This window comes from Eubalaena glacialis, chromosome 4, assembly GCF_028564815.1.
Source record: "Eubalaena glacialis isolate mEubGla1 chromosome 4, mEubGla1.1.hap2.+ XY, whole genome shotgun sequence".
Lineage (NCBI taxonomy): Eukaryota > Metazoa > Chordata > Mammalia > Artiodactyla > Balaenidae > Eubalaena > Eubalaena glacialis.
Genome location: NC_083719.1, coordinates 181036726 through 181051212, shown reverse-complemented (window position 1 = coordinate 181051212; position 14487 = coordinate 181036726). Strand labels below are relative to the sequence as shown.

Below are 14487 nucleotides of genomic sequence, written 5' to 3'. Positions count from 1 at the left end.
ATCCTCACGACTCCCCTGTTAACAGATGCTCTCAGCACCCCCACCCCAAAGTACAGCCAAGGAGGGAATTCCCGAGGCAGTCCAGAGGTTATAACTCCACGCTTCCACTGCAGGGGGGCATGGGTTCGATCCCTGGTCAGGAAACTAAGATCCTGCAAGCCGCGTGGCACAGCCCCCCCCCAAAAAAAAGTACAGCCAAGGAACAAAGCCCGGACAGAGCCGTGCCCTACCCAAGTCACAGAGGGAGGCAGAGTCTGGCTTTGTCCTACACCCCACTCCCTCACCTCCCGACTGGGGTCCCCACTTACCCACGCAAGCCCCCCCTGGCAACAGCTTGTACCCTCGGGCACACTTGCAGCGGTAGCTGCCGGGGATGTTGATGCAGTTGGCATTCTGCGGGCAGGGGCTCTCCCCGCTGGCACACTCGTCCACGTCTGGGGAGTACAGCCAGCGGGGTGGGGTTGAAAGAGACTCTTCCCTGCAGAATCAAACCCTAAACCCAGCCCCCCCCCACTTCAGAGGAGGTGGTCCCTCCAGAAGCAGCCAGAACCACACTGAGTGGGGTGATGTGGGATGGAGCCCCTCGGAAAGGCGTTAGCCCCATACGCAGAGGGGGAAACTGAGGTTCACGGGGTTTAAAAGACTTGCCCAGAGAGCACAGGCTGGGAGGGGGGACCAACATCCCACCCGGGGCTGGGGAGGCAGGGGGGCGGCACCTTCGCAGACCAGCAGCACCCTGTTGTAGCTGAAGCCCGTGGGGCACTCGCAGTGGAAGCTCCCGATCTGGTTGATGCAGACGCCATTGGCACAGATGGCAGGGATCTCCCCACACTCGTCGATGTCTGGGGAGGGCGCCAGCCGTCAGGAGCAGCCCAGCCCCCGGCAACGTCTGGGGACCCTGACCTAAGAGATCATGCAGTCTAGGAGAAGATGTGTCCCCCAACCAGCACACACTTGAAAAATTCTGCAGTGGCCAAACTATATCTGTTCACACCGGAAAGAAATCAGAATGTGGGAGGGAAGGCAGGGGGAGAGAGCCTCTTTCTCAACAAAAATGCACATTTGCTGTGACCCAGCAAGCCTGCTTTGTGGGGTCTCCGGGAATGAAGCAGCCCTGTGTGTGAGCAGGAAGCTGCAGGGGAGGACCTGTGGTGACGTTTAGCAAGAAACTGGAAACATCACCAGAGGAATGGATGACAAAATGTGGTCCCTCCCTGCAAGGGAATACGATTCATCCTGAAAAAGGGGTGAAGCACTGACACTCACTACAACGTGGACGAACCTTGAAAACATGATGCTCAGTGAGAGAAGCCAGTCCCCAAAGGACAAATATCGTACGATTCCATTTATATGAAACATCCAGAACAGGCAAATCCAAAGAGATCGAAAGTGGAATAGTGGTTGCCAGGGGCTGGGGGAAGGCAGAACGGGGAATGACTGTTCATGAGGACAGGGTTTCTTTTTGTGTGATGAAATGTTCAAACTTAAATTGAAGTGATGGGGCACAGCTCTGTGAATATACGAAAACCCACTGAATTGTGCACTTTTGATGGGTGAAGTGAATTATATCTCAATAAAGCTGTTGTTTATATAGAAGAACCTGGAATCCGCCTATGTGTCCATCCATGGGGGACTGACTTATGACCTGGGATGTGTCCACGTATGGAATACTACAAAGCAGGGCAAAGAGGGAGGCAGTGCTGCATGTAGTAACCTGGCTGGTTCTTCACGACTCTTTGCTGGATGAAAAAAATAAGTTGCAGACAAGACATAAGAAAGCACAGAATTTATGTCCAACTCCCCAGAAAACAATGCCATATATTTTCAAAGGTGGGTCTCTATGTATGTTTAAATGCATGAAGAAAGAACTAGAAAGAAACACTCCAGGCGTAAAGCATGAATTATATATCAATAAATCTGCTGTTTATATAAAAGAACCTGGAATCAGCCTGTATCCATCCATTGGAGACTGACTTATGACCTTGGGAGAGTATGAAGGAGACTTAGATTTGAGGGGGTGACTGGAGGGGGAGTTGCTCTTATCTGCTCTGTTCCAATTGTTGAAAATCAGGAGAATACAACCGTGGAATGAAAACAACTGAAAATCAATTAAACACCGCACAGCTGAAATTTGGCATTCAGGTATTAAATTGTACAAAACCTCATTTAACTTAAAAAGGGAGTGTTCTGCTCTACGCTGCAACACGGATGAACCTTGGGGACATTATGCTGAGTGAAATAAGACAGACACAAAAGGACAAATACTGTATGAATCTGTTTCTATGAGGTCAGATTTATAGACAGAAAGTAGAATGGGGGTTCCCAGGAGCTGGGGGAGGGGGATCGGAGTTAGTGTTTAATGGGGACAGAGTTTCAGTTTGGGAAGATGAAAAGTTCTGGAGATGGATGGTGGGGATGGTGGCCCAACAGTGTGAATGTACTTAATGCCACTGAACTGGACACATAAAAATGGTTAAAATGGTAAATGTTATGTTATGTGTATTTTTACAGAATTTTAAAAAATGAATAACAATTTAATAAAAATACTCTCATTGCTTTTTTTAAAAAAGGGGCATGATTCCAGGCCTGGGGAGTTGGAAGAGTGAGGGTGTGGGGTGGGGGAGGGTGGAAGGGAAAGAGCTGTGGAGGGAGGGGAAGAGAGGGGGCAGGGCTCTGGGCACAGAGTGACCTGGGGCTACAGGCAGGAGGGTGGTGGTCACTCACCGAGGGGCTTCCCTGTGTGGATGTCAATGACGAACCCGGGAACCTGGTTTCCACACAGGATCTGGTAATCCACTGGGCAAAGGAGAATGGGGAAGGCAGGGCGCTGGGGCTGCAGCCTCCCCGGGTGGACACCTCCTCCTCCTCTGATCAGCTTGTCCATCCCTGTAGCCCAGTGCTCACCTGGCCTCTGATAACTAGTCCCTCTCCCTCCCCCCACTCTGACCAGCACTGGGAGGGTTACGGGTGCCATACACCTGTGTGGTGTGATCTTCTAACACATAGACATGACCTCCCTCATCTCTTCCCTGCATGAGTGCCACCAGCCACACCCCACTGTCCTCACCATAAAATGCAGACTCTTCAGTCTGGACCTCAAGAACCTTCACCCTCAGCCCCACCTTTCCTCCAACAGCATCTCCTGCCCTCCTGTTATATGATTTCATTCCATGTCTGGATGTGTCCTGCTCTGTCATGCTACCAGAACTTTGCATATGCCGTTCCCTTTGCTGTTCCCTAGCATAGTCCACTTCAACCTTGAGGACTCAGGGCAGCCCACCACTCTGGCCCTGGACAGCTGATGACGCCATCCTTTGGCTCTTCCAGGGCAATTCACTCTCTGACTGTATCCCACTGCTGACACCAAGATGCTGCTTGCCCGACCTCGATCCCCAGGTGGGTGGGTGTCCCTGGGCCCACCTGACAGACATGGGCAGGCATTTGGGTAGTGCCACCTTTCCCCAGGTCCCTACCTGCTCCTCACTCGCTCTTCTGCCTGTATCGTGATGAGAACAGACCAATCTCAGTGGCCCCTATGCCTAGTGTGGACTTCTGTCTCATCACATGCAACCTGCACCTCAGATTCAGGTGCATAAGATTCAGGTAGGTACCTAACTCCCAGCATATAATTTGTGAGTGACATTTGATCTGTCTTGACAATCTCATGACCAGACTTGGCTGTCTGCAGTTTCCTCCCAGACTGCACAGCTTGGGTCTACGTTATTCTTATTTCCTAGAACCCAGAACAGGGCCTGGCACTCAGAGACAGCCAGTAATGACCCCTTCTCATACCACTGCACTGGGTTGAACAATGACCCTCCACCCCCAAAGTTCATGTCCACCCAGACCCTCTGAATGTGACCTTTTTGGGAAACAGGGTCTTTGCAGATACAATCAAGTTAAAGTCATCCTAGATCAAAGTAGCCCTAATGCAATGATTGGTGTCCTTATAAGAAATGAAGAGACATGTGGAGACACAGGGAGAAGCCATATGAGTTGAAGGCAGAGATGGAGGAGATGCAGGTACAAGCCAAGCAACACCAAAGAATGCCTGGAGCCACCAGAAACTGGACGAAGCAAGTAAGAATTCATCCCTAGAGCCTCTGAAGGAAGCGTGACTCTGCCCACACCTTGATTTATGACGTCTAGCCTCCAAGACTGTGAGAAAATACGTTTCAGGTGTTTTTTTTTTTTTAAGCCATCAAGTTTGTGGTACTTGTTGCCACAACCCTAGGAAACTAATTGTCTTAGTTCAGGCTGCTATAAGGAAATACCATGAACTGGATGGCTTCAATAACAAACGTTTACTTCTCACAGTTCTGCAGGCTGGGAAGTCCAAGATCAAGGCGCCGGCAGATCTGGTGTCTGCTGAGAACTCTTCCTGTCTGTCTTCTTGCTGTGTCTTCACGTGGCAAAGAGACAACCTTTCTTGTGTCTCTTCTTATAAGGGCACTAATCCCATTTAGAGGGCTCCATCCATATGACCTAATTAACTCCCAAAGGCTCCACCTCCAAATGCCATCACACTGGGGGTTAGGGCTCCAACATATGAATTTTGGGGGAACTCAAACATTCAGTCCATAGCACTAATACACTTGTAATCCCCTAGTTATCCCCTCTACTCACCGCTCCATTCCTGCAGCTCTTTCTGATGCCTGGGCTGGTTGCTAGATCATCCTAATAGGTCTCATCCCAACTGCCAAAAAGGTCTTCTGCTCAGTCCTTCTTTCAGGACTTTGATCCTGCTGTTCCTTGCCTGGAATACCCTTCTTCATCCTGACCGACATTTCTGTAATCCTCCCCAGAGCTTCTGCAAGCTTGCTCCACCCCCAGCTCATGGGGACCTGGTGCCTCTAACCAGCTGTGCTTTCCTCTCTGGCCCTAGGCACTCACTCACTGACCCCCCCCCTCCAAATAATCTGTGAGTGTTCAAGGTTCTGTAGCACAAATGAAAGTCTCACTGATCCATCCTGAATTCCTCGAGTCTGTGAAATAGAAGGATGCCTTGCCCTCCTTAAAAGTACTGATTTTTCCATACGTTGATTGGGATGGAACTTCAACTCTTCAGCTCTCATCAAAACAACACAGACTCATCTGGGAGTCCTAAGTGCGGTGTGCCTCATTAAACACTGCATTAAAAAGGGCCAAGCTGGAATGAAGGCCAGGGAGGGGCACTTACGGCTGGCAGGGGTTGGGCAGGCCTCGCAGGGTCTATTCCAGGCCTGGCCAATGTTGTAAGAACAGCAGCACGTCTTCCGGGTCACGTTAAAGGTCAGCTCATTCCGACATGTACCGTTATAGTGCCGGAAACAGACACTCTTCCTCATGTCTGCAGTTGGGTTGGGGTGAAGGATGCAGGCAAGAGACACCAGAGGAAGAGAGCCAGAGAGATAGGAACTCATTCACAAATCCATTTGGAAATTACTGGCTTGACTTCTCCCCAACACACATGAGGGTGCGCTTCACATTTTAGCCTTTCTCGGGCAGTGCACAACCTGGACAACCATACACGGCAGCCCTGGGTCCCTGAGCCCTGCAGCCTTGTTCACTGCTGCATACCAGCATCTCAAATACACTCACCCTCCCTCTCTCCTCCCACAAACACGCCTCTCCACACTCTTCCAAGGCTTGGAGACTCCCAGAAGCCCCTCCCACACCCAAGTGCTTTTCCCACACCTGCTGGGCTCCCCCATCATCACACTTCGTACCCATGCAGTTGTTGCCACCGTTGACTCGCAGGTATTCCGCTGGGCAGACACAAGTGTAGTTCCCCAGAGTGTTGTAGCAGGTACCAGGGCCACAGATGTCCGAGTGTGCAGAGCATTCATCGATGTCTGCAGGGGGAGGGAGGAACTGTCTGCATCCAGGACTTGTCTGGATAACTCCCCACCCCAGTTCTGCCACAGCCACTTTGCTATGCGGTTGAGTTTAGTTTCAAGATTAGGTTAAAATGCACAGACATCTTAGTGATGTGTAAAGACATGGCACAGTGTTAGGTGGGGAAAAAAGTTTACTATGATCCCACTTCTATTAAGAGAAAACATGACCTGAGCTCATGAATTAATGATATTATCACCAAGAGTGGGGCAATCATGTGCTTCCCAGTGTGATGCAATAGGAAGCAAGAGCCCTATGAATAAAATATTCTTGAAAGAAAAAAGTTGATTCTCAATCTGATCGATCCCTTAGTCCAGAGGCAGTACACATTTTCTGTAAAGGGCTGGCAGTAAATGTTTTTTTCAGTTTTGTGAGCCAAACAATGGTCTCTGATGAGCTATTCACTTTGCCATGGTAGCTGAAGGCAGCCAGCCATAGACAATGGGTAAACAAACTAGCATGCTGTGCCCCAATAAAACTTGATTTATGGCCACTGAAATGTGAATTTCATGTCATTTTCATGCAGCACAAAGTATTATTCTCCTTTTGATTTTTTCCAATAACCTAAAAATGTTAAAAGCATTCTTAGTGGGCTATACAAAAACAGGTGGTGGAATATTAGCAAGCTAGGAGTGACATTTCCAAAAATGGCAGAAGAGGGAATGTCAGAGCTTTATTCCTCCACAAAAACAACTATTGAGCTGAGCAAAAACTGACAAAATTAACTTTTGAGGAACTCAGGAATCCAGTCAAAAACTTACAAAACCAGGGGATCTGATATATAAAATATCCTAGAGAATCCACAGAATGAAAACTATTAGAGCTAATAAATGAAGCGGGCACAACTGCAGAATGCAAGATCAACACACTGACATAGAAATTTCAGTTGTATTTCTACAAACCACCAAAAAGCAATTGAAAAGGAAATTAACAAAATAATTCCAATTATAATAGAATCCAAAAGATTAAATACTTAAGAATAAATTCAACCCAAGAGGTGAAAGACTTGTACACAGAAAACTATAAAACATTTCTGAAAAAAATTAGAGAAGACCTAAATAAATGGAAAGACATCCTGTGTACATGGATTAAAAGACTCATTATTGTTAAAATGGCAATATTCCCTAAAGTGATCTATAGATTCAATGTAATTCCCATCAAAATCCCAGTGACTTCTCTTTTCTTGGCAGAAATGGAAAAGCTGATCCTAACATTCATATGAAATTGTAAGGGACCCCAAACAGCCAAAACAATCTTGAGAAAAGAAAAAAAAGTTGGAGGAGTCACACTTCCCCATTTCAAAACCTACTTACAATGCTATAGTAATCAAAACAGAGTGGTACTGGCATAAGGATAGAACTATAAATCAGTGGAATAGAATTTAGAGACCAGAAACAAACCAAGACATCTACAGTCAATTGATTTTCAACAAGACCATTCAGTGCAGAAAGAAAAGTCTCTTCAGCAAATGGTGCTGGGACAATTAGATACCAACAGGCAAAAGAATGAAGTTGGATCCCTACCTCACACCGTACACAAAAATTAACTCAAAATAGAAGACCTAAACATGAGAGCTAAAACTATAAAACTCTTGGTAGAAAACATAGGGGTAAGTCTTAATGACCTTGTGTTTAGCAATGGATTCTTAGATATGACACCAAAAGCACAAACCACAAAAGGAAAAAAGAAACAGATAAATTGGATTTCATCAAATTTTAAACCTGTTGTGCATCAGCAGACATTATCGAGAAAGTGAAAAGACAACTCACAGAATTGGAGAAATTCTTTGCAAATCACACATCCGATGGAAGTCTTATATCCAGTATAAAGAACTCTCACAACTCAACAACAGAAAGGCAAACAATACAATTTTAAAATGGGCAAAGGACCTAAATAGACATTTCTCCAAAGGTACTCAACCTCATTAGTCATTAGGAAAATACAAATCAAAACCACAATGAGATACCATTTCACACCCACTAGGATAATATTTTAAACAATGGAAAATAACAAGTGTTGATAACGATGCGGAGAAACTAGAACCCTCTTATGTTGCTGGTGAAAATGCAAAATGGTGCAGCTGCTGTGGAAAACAGTTTGGCAGTTCCTCAAAACGTCAAACATAGAATTACCATATGACTTAGTGATTCTAGGAGTTAGACAAAATGTTTGACAAGGACTGGCTACAGAATTTGTCCAGTGCAAAGTATATGAAGAATTTCAAGATGGTGTCAGCAGAGCATTAAACTAAGCAGGGGGGGGGTGGGGAATGGCGCCCTTTGGAGTACAGGGCCCTTGAGTCTGAAAGCTGGTAAGTGCTGCAAGCCTGCAGCCCTCAAGGGCACAAACTGGCTCTGCGAGTCTCCACAGCCAAGGTTAACATTCAGGTTGAAGTCTCCCTGCCCTGTGACAGTCAAGAAATGAAGCACAGGGCCATATCTGATGACAGGACTTTTCCCTTTTTCCCTTGAGAGTCTATGGAATAGGGGAGGCAGGGAGGAATGAGATATTTTTCAAGCATTTTGGGTTCTGACTTTGGTTTGACAGCTCCCACCTCCATGTAGAAAGGAAATTGGGCTTTCAATCTTAGATCTCTCCTTCTTTCACCATTTCCTTGAGTTTCTAAAGAGTGCTGATCAGAGGGAAAGATCTGCTGTCCTCGTGTGCTGATGTCAGTGTCTGGTTGCATGCCGGTGCTCAGTTAATATTGTTGAAAAGAAGAAAAAGAATGGATTGGTGGACAGATAGATGGATGGATGGATGGATGGATGAATGAAGGAAGGAAGGAATTTCATATATTGCATCAAAAGAGCTCGGACTCAAGGATAAGAATGGCTGGGCTCAAAGCCAGTTTCAATCACTTACTAGCTGGTACCTCTCAAGTGACTTAACCTCCTTGAGCCTTAGTTTCTGCATCTGAAAAATGGGGTCATAATAGGAACATCTTTCTCATGAGGCTGTTTTGGTGAATGACCAAATGACAAATGCAGATGCTCAGCACCGCGGTGACATGCAATCACAGACACCAGTTAACTGTTGATTGTTACTAAGATGCAAAAGAGGAAAGTAAGGAGACAAGTGAAAAGGAAAGGTATGGCTGTTCCTTTGGTGTCTTTCCCTTCCCCCTCTTAACTCTGGGCCTTGTTCAGCTTTTGCTCAAAGGAAGAAGGGCATGGCTGCTGAGATAAAGCCAGGCCATTTCTGAGTGGGAAGGAGGCTGGAGGTCAGGCAATGGGGAGATGGGGAGGGCGCAGCGGAGCAGAGGGTAGATTGGGACATTCCGAGGAAGCCTTCCCATCCCTTCCAATGGGCCCCAGGCAGCAAAGCAGGTGAGCAGACTCCAAGGGGCATGTGAGGCCCCAGTACCTGAAAAGGAGGTGAGGCTGGGCAGGAAGGCAGGGAGGATGGGGTGGGTTTAAGCTCACCCTCACAGATGCGGGTGTCCTCATTGAGGTGGTAGCCAGGTGGACACTCGCACTGGAAGCTGCCGAAGGTGTTGACACAGTTGCCCCCCTGGCACAGCCCTGGCAGCTCCTGGCATTCGTCAATGTCTGTCAGGAAGTGAGGAAGCTGTGATTGGAAGGTAAATCCAAGCAGAGGACTTGGGGGTCACCTATGCCTTGCCCTGGGCTCTCCAGGGTCCTGGAGAGTCAGTCCTGCTTCTTTAAGAATACTCAGGGACTTCCCTGGTGGCGCAGTGGTTAAAAATCTGCCTGCCAATGCAGGGTACATGGGTTCGATCCCTGGGCCGGGAAGATCCCACATGCCATGGAGCAACTAAGCCCGTGCACCACAACTACCGAGCTTGCGCTCTAGAGCATGCGAGCCACAACCACTGAGCCCACGTGCCACGAGCCCGTGCTCCACAACAAGAGAAGCCACCACAATGAGAAGCAAGCACACCGCACTGAAGAGTAGCCCCCGCTCGCCGCAACTAGAGAAAGCCCATGTGCAGCAATGAAGACCCAACGCAGCCAAAAATAAAATAAATAAATTAAAAAAAAAAGAATACCCAAGAGCTGTTGGATATTTGGAGGCTGCACCCAGACTCTCCTGGGTCAATATCACCCTGAATTCATCCTCTTTCCCTTCATTGGATAGAACATCCTTTCATCCATCCATCCATCACAAAGTTCCGTCTTGATGGATTCTCCAATCTCATTACCCCCATGGATAGAAGGATGGATGGATGGATGGAATGATGGATGGATGGGTGGGTGGATGGATGGAATGATGGATGGATGGATGGATGAATGGATATGGGAGGATGGATGTGTGGATGGGTAGATGGGTGGATATGAAAAGTGCTAGATGGGTGAATAAGCAAATGGGTCAATGGACGAAAAGATAAATGAGTGGATGGATGGGTGGGTGGGTAGGTGAGTAGATGGATGAACGTACTTATATATATGGATGGATGGATGGATGAATGGATGGAAGGAAAGAAGGAAGGAAGAATGGATAAATAGGGAATGGATGTATGGGTGGGTAGATGAGAGATGAATGGATCGATGGGTGGATGGGGGTTGGATAGAAGGATGAATCAATAAACAAATAGGTGGAAGAGGAGATGGCTGAGAGGATCTGCCCCCAACCCCAAAGCTGCCCAACTCTGCTCTCTGCTGAGGGGGGAATGAGAGGAAGGTCAATCAGTGGACGGTCTACCAGGAACTCACCTTCCAGAATGACGGTGATGGGATTGGGCCGGAAGCCCTCACCCCCCGGGCACAGGGTTCTGTACTCAGCTGCAAGGGAAAGAGGTGCTTGTGAGGGGCTGTGGGATGGGGCATTTGGGCAAAGCTCAGGGGAATCAGGGGAGGGGAGGTCCCCTAGAAAGGGCTCAAGAGTGGGCCTTGCATCCCTTTACCACAGAAACTACATCCCCTTACCTCCTCAGCTTCTTGGGGCCAAGAGACATTGATCCAATCCTGGGATATCCGGTGTGTGTGCGTGTGTGTGTGTGTGTGTAAACATGTGCTCACAATTCAACATGTGAGCTGATGGATCTTGTGGTAGTAGCTGGAGGTAGGGAGGGATTCTTTGTGATCCAAAACCAAACCCTAGTGTGACCACAAGTTTCCCACATGAAAGGAAGACCCTGGATGTACACACACACACACCTGAATAGGTGGACAGCTGCCTCCTTACTTCACACCTGACGACTTTGCACATGCTCTTCCCACTGCACCCCACACCCTTTCCCCTACTCTGCCTGGAAAACTCCTACTCATCCTTCAAAACCTCTTTCAAGTCCCTATGTTGGGAAGGCTTCCCTTACCCCCTTCCTCTCCATGGCTTCCTCCTGACCCATCACTACGCCTCAAACAGACCCTTAGGATAGTTCCACTCTCAACAGTCCAGGGACTGTTGGTTTACGGGTAAGGGGCAGTGTGCAGCGGTTGTGGTTCATCCTTCTCTAAGTCCCCACCCCTAGGTCAGGACACAGAGGAATGCTCAATGTTTGTTGATTGACTGAGTGAGCAAGTGAATATAAACACACAAAGAATTTGCAGGAAGAGATGGCAGAAGGAGACTTTGGGGAGAGACCTAGATGATGAACTGCTGAGAATATGCTGTGTGACCCAGGGCGAGCCCTTCTCCCTCTCTGGTTCCCAGTGTCCCTCCCTTAGCAGAGATGACCCCCTAAGCCTTGCGGGAGCCTGGACCAGGGCTAGGTCTCTGCCTTCCCCCGCCCCCACTCCCCCGGGGACTCACTGGTATTGGCCAGCGGGCACAGCTCACAGGGGTTGCCCCAGGCCCGTCCCAGGGAGCAACAGCAGGATGCTCGGGTGACGCCAACCCCGATCTCCACACTGCAGGAAATGCCACCATCCCCTCGGTCCTGTGTGTCCAGGAAACAGTTCCCGACCCGGGTGTCTGAACAGGCAGAAAGGGATGGTTAGCAAGTGGTGGGGGAGAAATGGTGTGTGTGTGTGTGTGTGTGTTTGCATTTCTGTGTATGTGTAACTGTGTGTTACTCTATGTGTGTCTGTGTGTGTATGGGTGCCTCTGTGTGTGACTGTGCAATTCTGTGTGTGCATATTTCTGTGTACACGTGTGACTCTATGCCTGTGTCTGTCTGTCTGTCTACAGCAGAAGGCTGTATCTCAACAGACGATCGGGATGATCACTCTGGCCAAGGGCCTGTTTGTCAGGAACAGGTGGATCTGGGTGACCCAGGCTATGGCCCCATCCAGCCCACTGACCCCAAAACCCCACCCGGAGTGGAGTGCGTGCTCACCCACGCAGCCCACCCCGCTGGGGTTCAGCTCAAAATCCTGGGGGCAGTTGCAGAGGTAGCTGCCGGGGGTGTTGACACACAGGCCGTTGATGCAGTTCACGGGGTCTGCACACTCATTCACATCTGTGGGGCGGGGGCACCGTCAGCAGGGAGCCCTCCCTTGACCCACTTCCCTCCTGCCTTCTTCCCAGGGAGTCAAGCCCTGGCTGTTGGGGGCCAGGCTTAGGGGCAAGGTCACATCCTCCCCCGGGAAGAAATCCTGATGGGACAGCAGCCTCTGGGGTCTGCCCTGTCCCAGGCGACCGCACGCCCTCCCCTGCTCTGTTCTACTTGGCCTGGAGGTTTGCCCTTGACAGCTCTCCCTGCCCCAGATTCCACGAGCTAACCTACAAAAAGCAACATTCAGGATATGTTTTGAGCCAGCGGCTGGCAGACTACAACCTGTGGGCCAAATCCGGCCCCCTATCTGTTTGTGTGAATAAAGTTTTATTGGCACACAGGCACGCTCATTCATTCACTTATCGCCTGTGTCTGTTTCCGAGCAACAGGGCAGAGACTGTATGGCCGAAACCTGAAAATATTTACTGTCCAGCCCTTCATTGAAAACGTCTGCCGAACCCTGTTTGGGACACACAGGTGGGAGACCATTTTGATGGTTGTGGTGGAGGGAGCTCGACTTTGTTGATCCACTGCATTTATTCAGGGGATGATGAAGGTTAACGGGGCAGGAGCACTGCTGGAGACGGGGGTCACACAAGGCCCCCTCCATGAGAGGACATGTGAGAAGAGATCTGTGGGCAGTGAGGGAGTGAGCCGCACCGCCCCTCCCCAGCCCCATGGACCCCACACCTGTGCAGTTGCCGCCTCCGCGGTCCAGCTCGTAGCCCTCATCGCAGACGCAGCGGAACATGCCTGGCAGGTTCTCACAGCTCCCGAACACACAGAGGTTCCCGAGAACACACTCGTCCACATCTGGGGGGGGGGGCCCAGCTCAGCGCAGCCCAGCCCACCTGGCATCCTGCTCCTGCCACCCCCAGTGCCAGCGGCTCCAGGGACCCACCCACACCCCGGCAGCCCCAGATCTCACCCTGGCAGGCGTGCTGGTCCTCTGTGGGGTTGAAGCCCATCTCGCATTCACAGCGGTACCCCCCGGGGGCATTGAGACACTGCCCGTTCTCGCAAAGGTCCACGTTCTCCGCACACTCGTCCCTGTCTAAGGGGAGCCAGAGACGGAGGGCTGGGGGTCGGCTGGCCAGGACCCACTCGGGGTGGGCAGGTGGCCCCTGACACTCAAATCCTTCAGTCACCCAGGGTTCCAGGGAGCTGGCAAGTAGCCCGGGGAACTTGGAGGGCAGGTGACCAAGTCAGGGCCAGGGAGCAGATAGGGGACCTGGTCACTCAGGATCTGGGGTGGAGGGCCGCCAGGAAGTAAGTAAGTGTTCCTGCTCCCCATATCCAGAAGGCTCCATGCATTCTGAGTCCAGGGGAGAAGACTGCCCCCAGGGACTCAGGTCTGGCCTGTGGCCCCAAATGCTGAAGGCACGTCCTCTCCGGTCGGGAAGCCAACTGACCACTGTGGCCACCTCGGAATCCAGCCCCCATGGCTGTCCCTCTCGGGCCCCTCCAGCCCTCCCATCCCAACCCCGACCTCACCTTCGCAGAAGTAGCCGTCCCCAGCAAAGCCTGGGGGGCAGGCACAGCGGTAGGAGCCGGGGGTGTTGAGGCAGTCAGCTCTTGGGCTGCACCCATGCTCCTGGAAGGCGCATTCATCCAGGTCTGCAGGAGATGGAACCCGGAGTCCCCCGGGTGTGTGCACTGAGGGGCTGCAGGGAGGCAGACCCTGCAATCCCAGGCCTGACCGGCCCCCCTGGACATGCCTGAGCCCAGCCACCCCTCCCCGCCTCCTGCCTCCCCCCCACCGCCCCACCTACCTCTACAGCTCTGCCCGGACCTCCTGCCCTCAGGCACTCACCGTGGCATTCGAAGCCATCCCCCACCCAGCCTGGCTGGCACCTGCAGCTGAAACTCCCAGGGATGTTGAGGCAGGAGGCGTGACCATCACAGCTGTGTCCCCCAAGCTCACATTCGTCCACATCTGAGAGGAGAGGGACCCAGGCATAGGAGGGGCAGGACCAGGAGAGGGGGTGGAGGATGCAACACCCCCAGGAAACCTGGGCCCAGTAGAAATAGGGCTTCAGGTACAGAGTGGCAAGACTCAGTGCAGGAGCAAGGGAAAGAGCAAGGATCGTCCCTAGGGCAGGGCTGGCCCAGACATGTCCCCACACCACTGCGGAAGCTTCCACCTTCACCCAGAGCCCAAGAGGAAAACCCCCAAACCCAACAGGGCATGACTCCCAGCAGCCCCCAGA

The 14487-nt window shown here is 50.6% G+C and overlaps 1 protein-coding gene across 1 annotated transcript in view; it reads right to left on the bottom strand.

The window, feature by feature from the left end:
- FBN3 (fibrillin 3) overlaps positions 1–14487 on the bottom strand; it is a gene marked incomplete at its 5' end in the record, with an annotated part of 59277 nt that overhangs the window by 20309 nt on the left and 24481 nt on the right. The window contains 13 exons of the mRNA XM_061188808.1: positions 309–434; positions 717–842; positions 2725–2796; positions 5180–5329; positions 5709–5834; positions 9303–9428; positions 10554–10622; positions 11593–11754; positions 12119–12241; positions 12968–13090; positions 13206–13331; positions 13772–13894; positions 14091–14213. Coding sequence (XP_061044791.1) covers positions 309–434; positions 717–842; positions 2725–2796; positions 5180–5329; positions 5709–5834; positions 9303–9428; positions 10554–10622; positions 11593–11754; positions 12119–12241; positions 12968–13090; positions 13206–13331; positions 13772–13894; positions 14091–14213 — 1575 coding nt within the window. The remainder of the gene's footprint in view (positions 1–308; positions 435–716; positions 843–2724; positions 2797–5179; positions 5330–5708; positions 5835–9302; positions 9429–10553; positions 10623–11592; positions 11755–12118; positions 12242–12967; positions 13091–13205; positions 13332–13771; positions 13895–14090; positions 14214–14487) is intronic.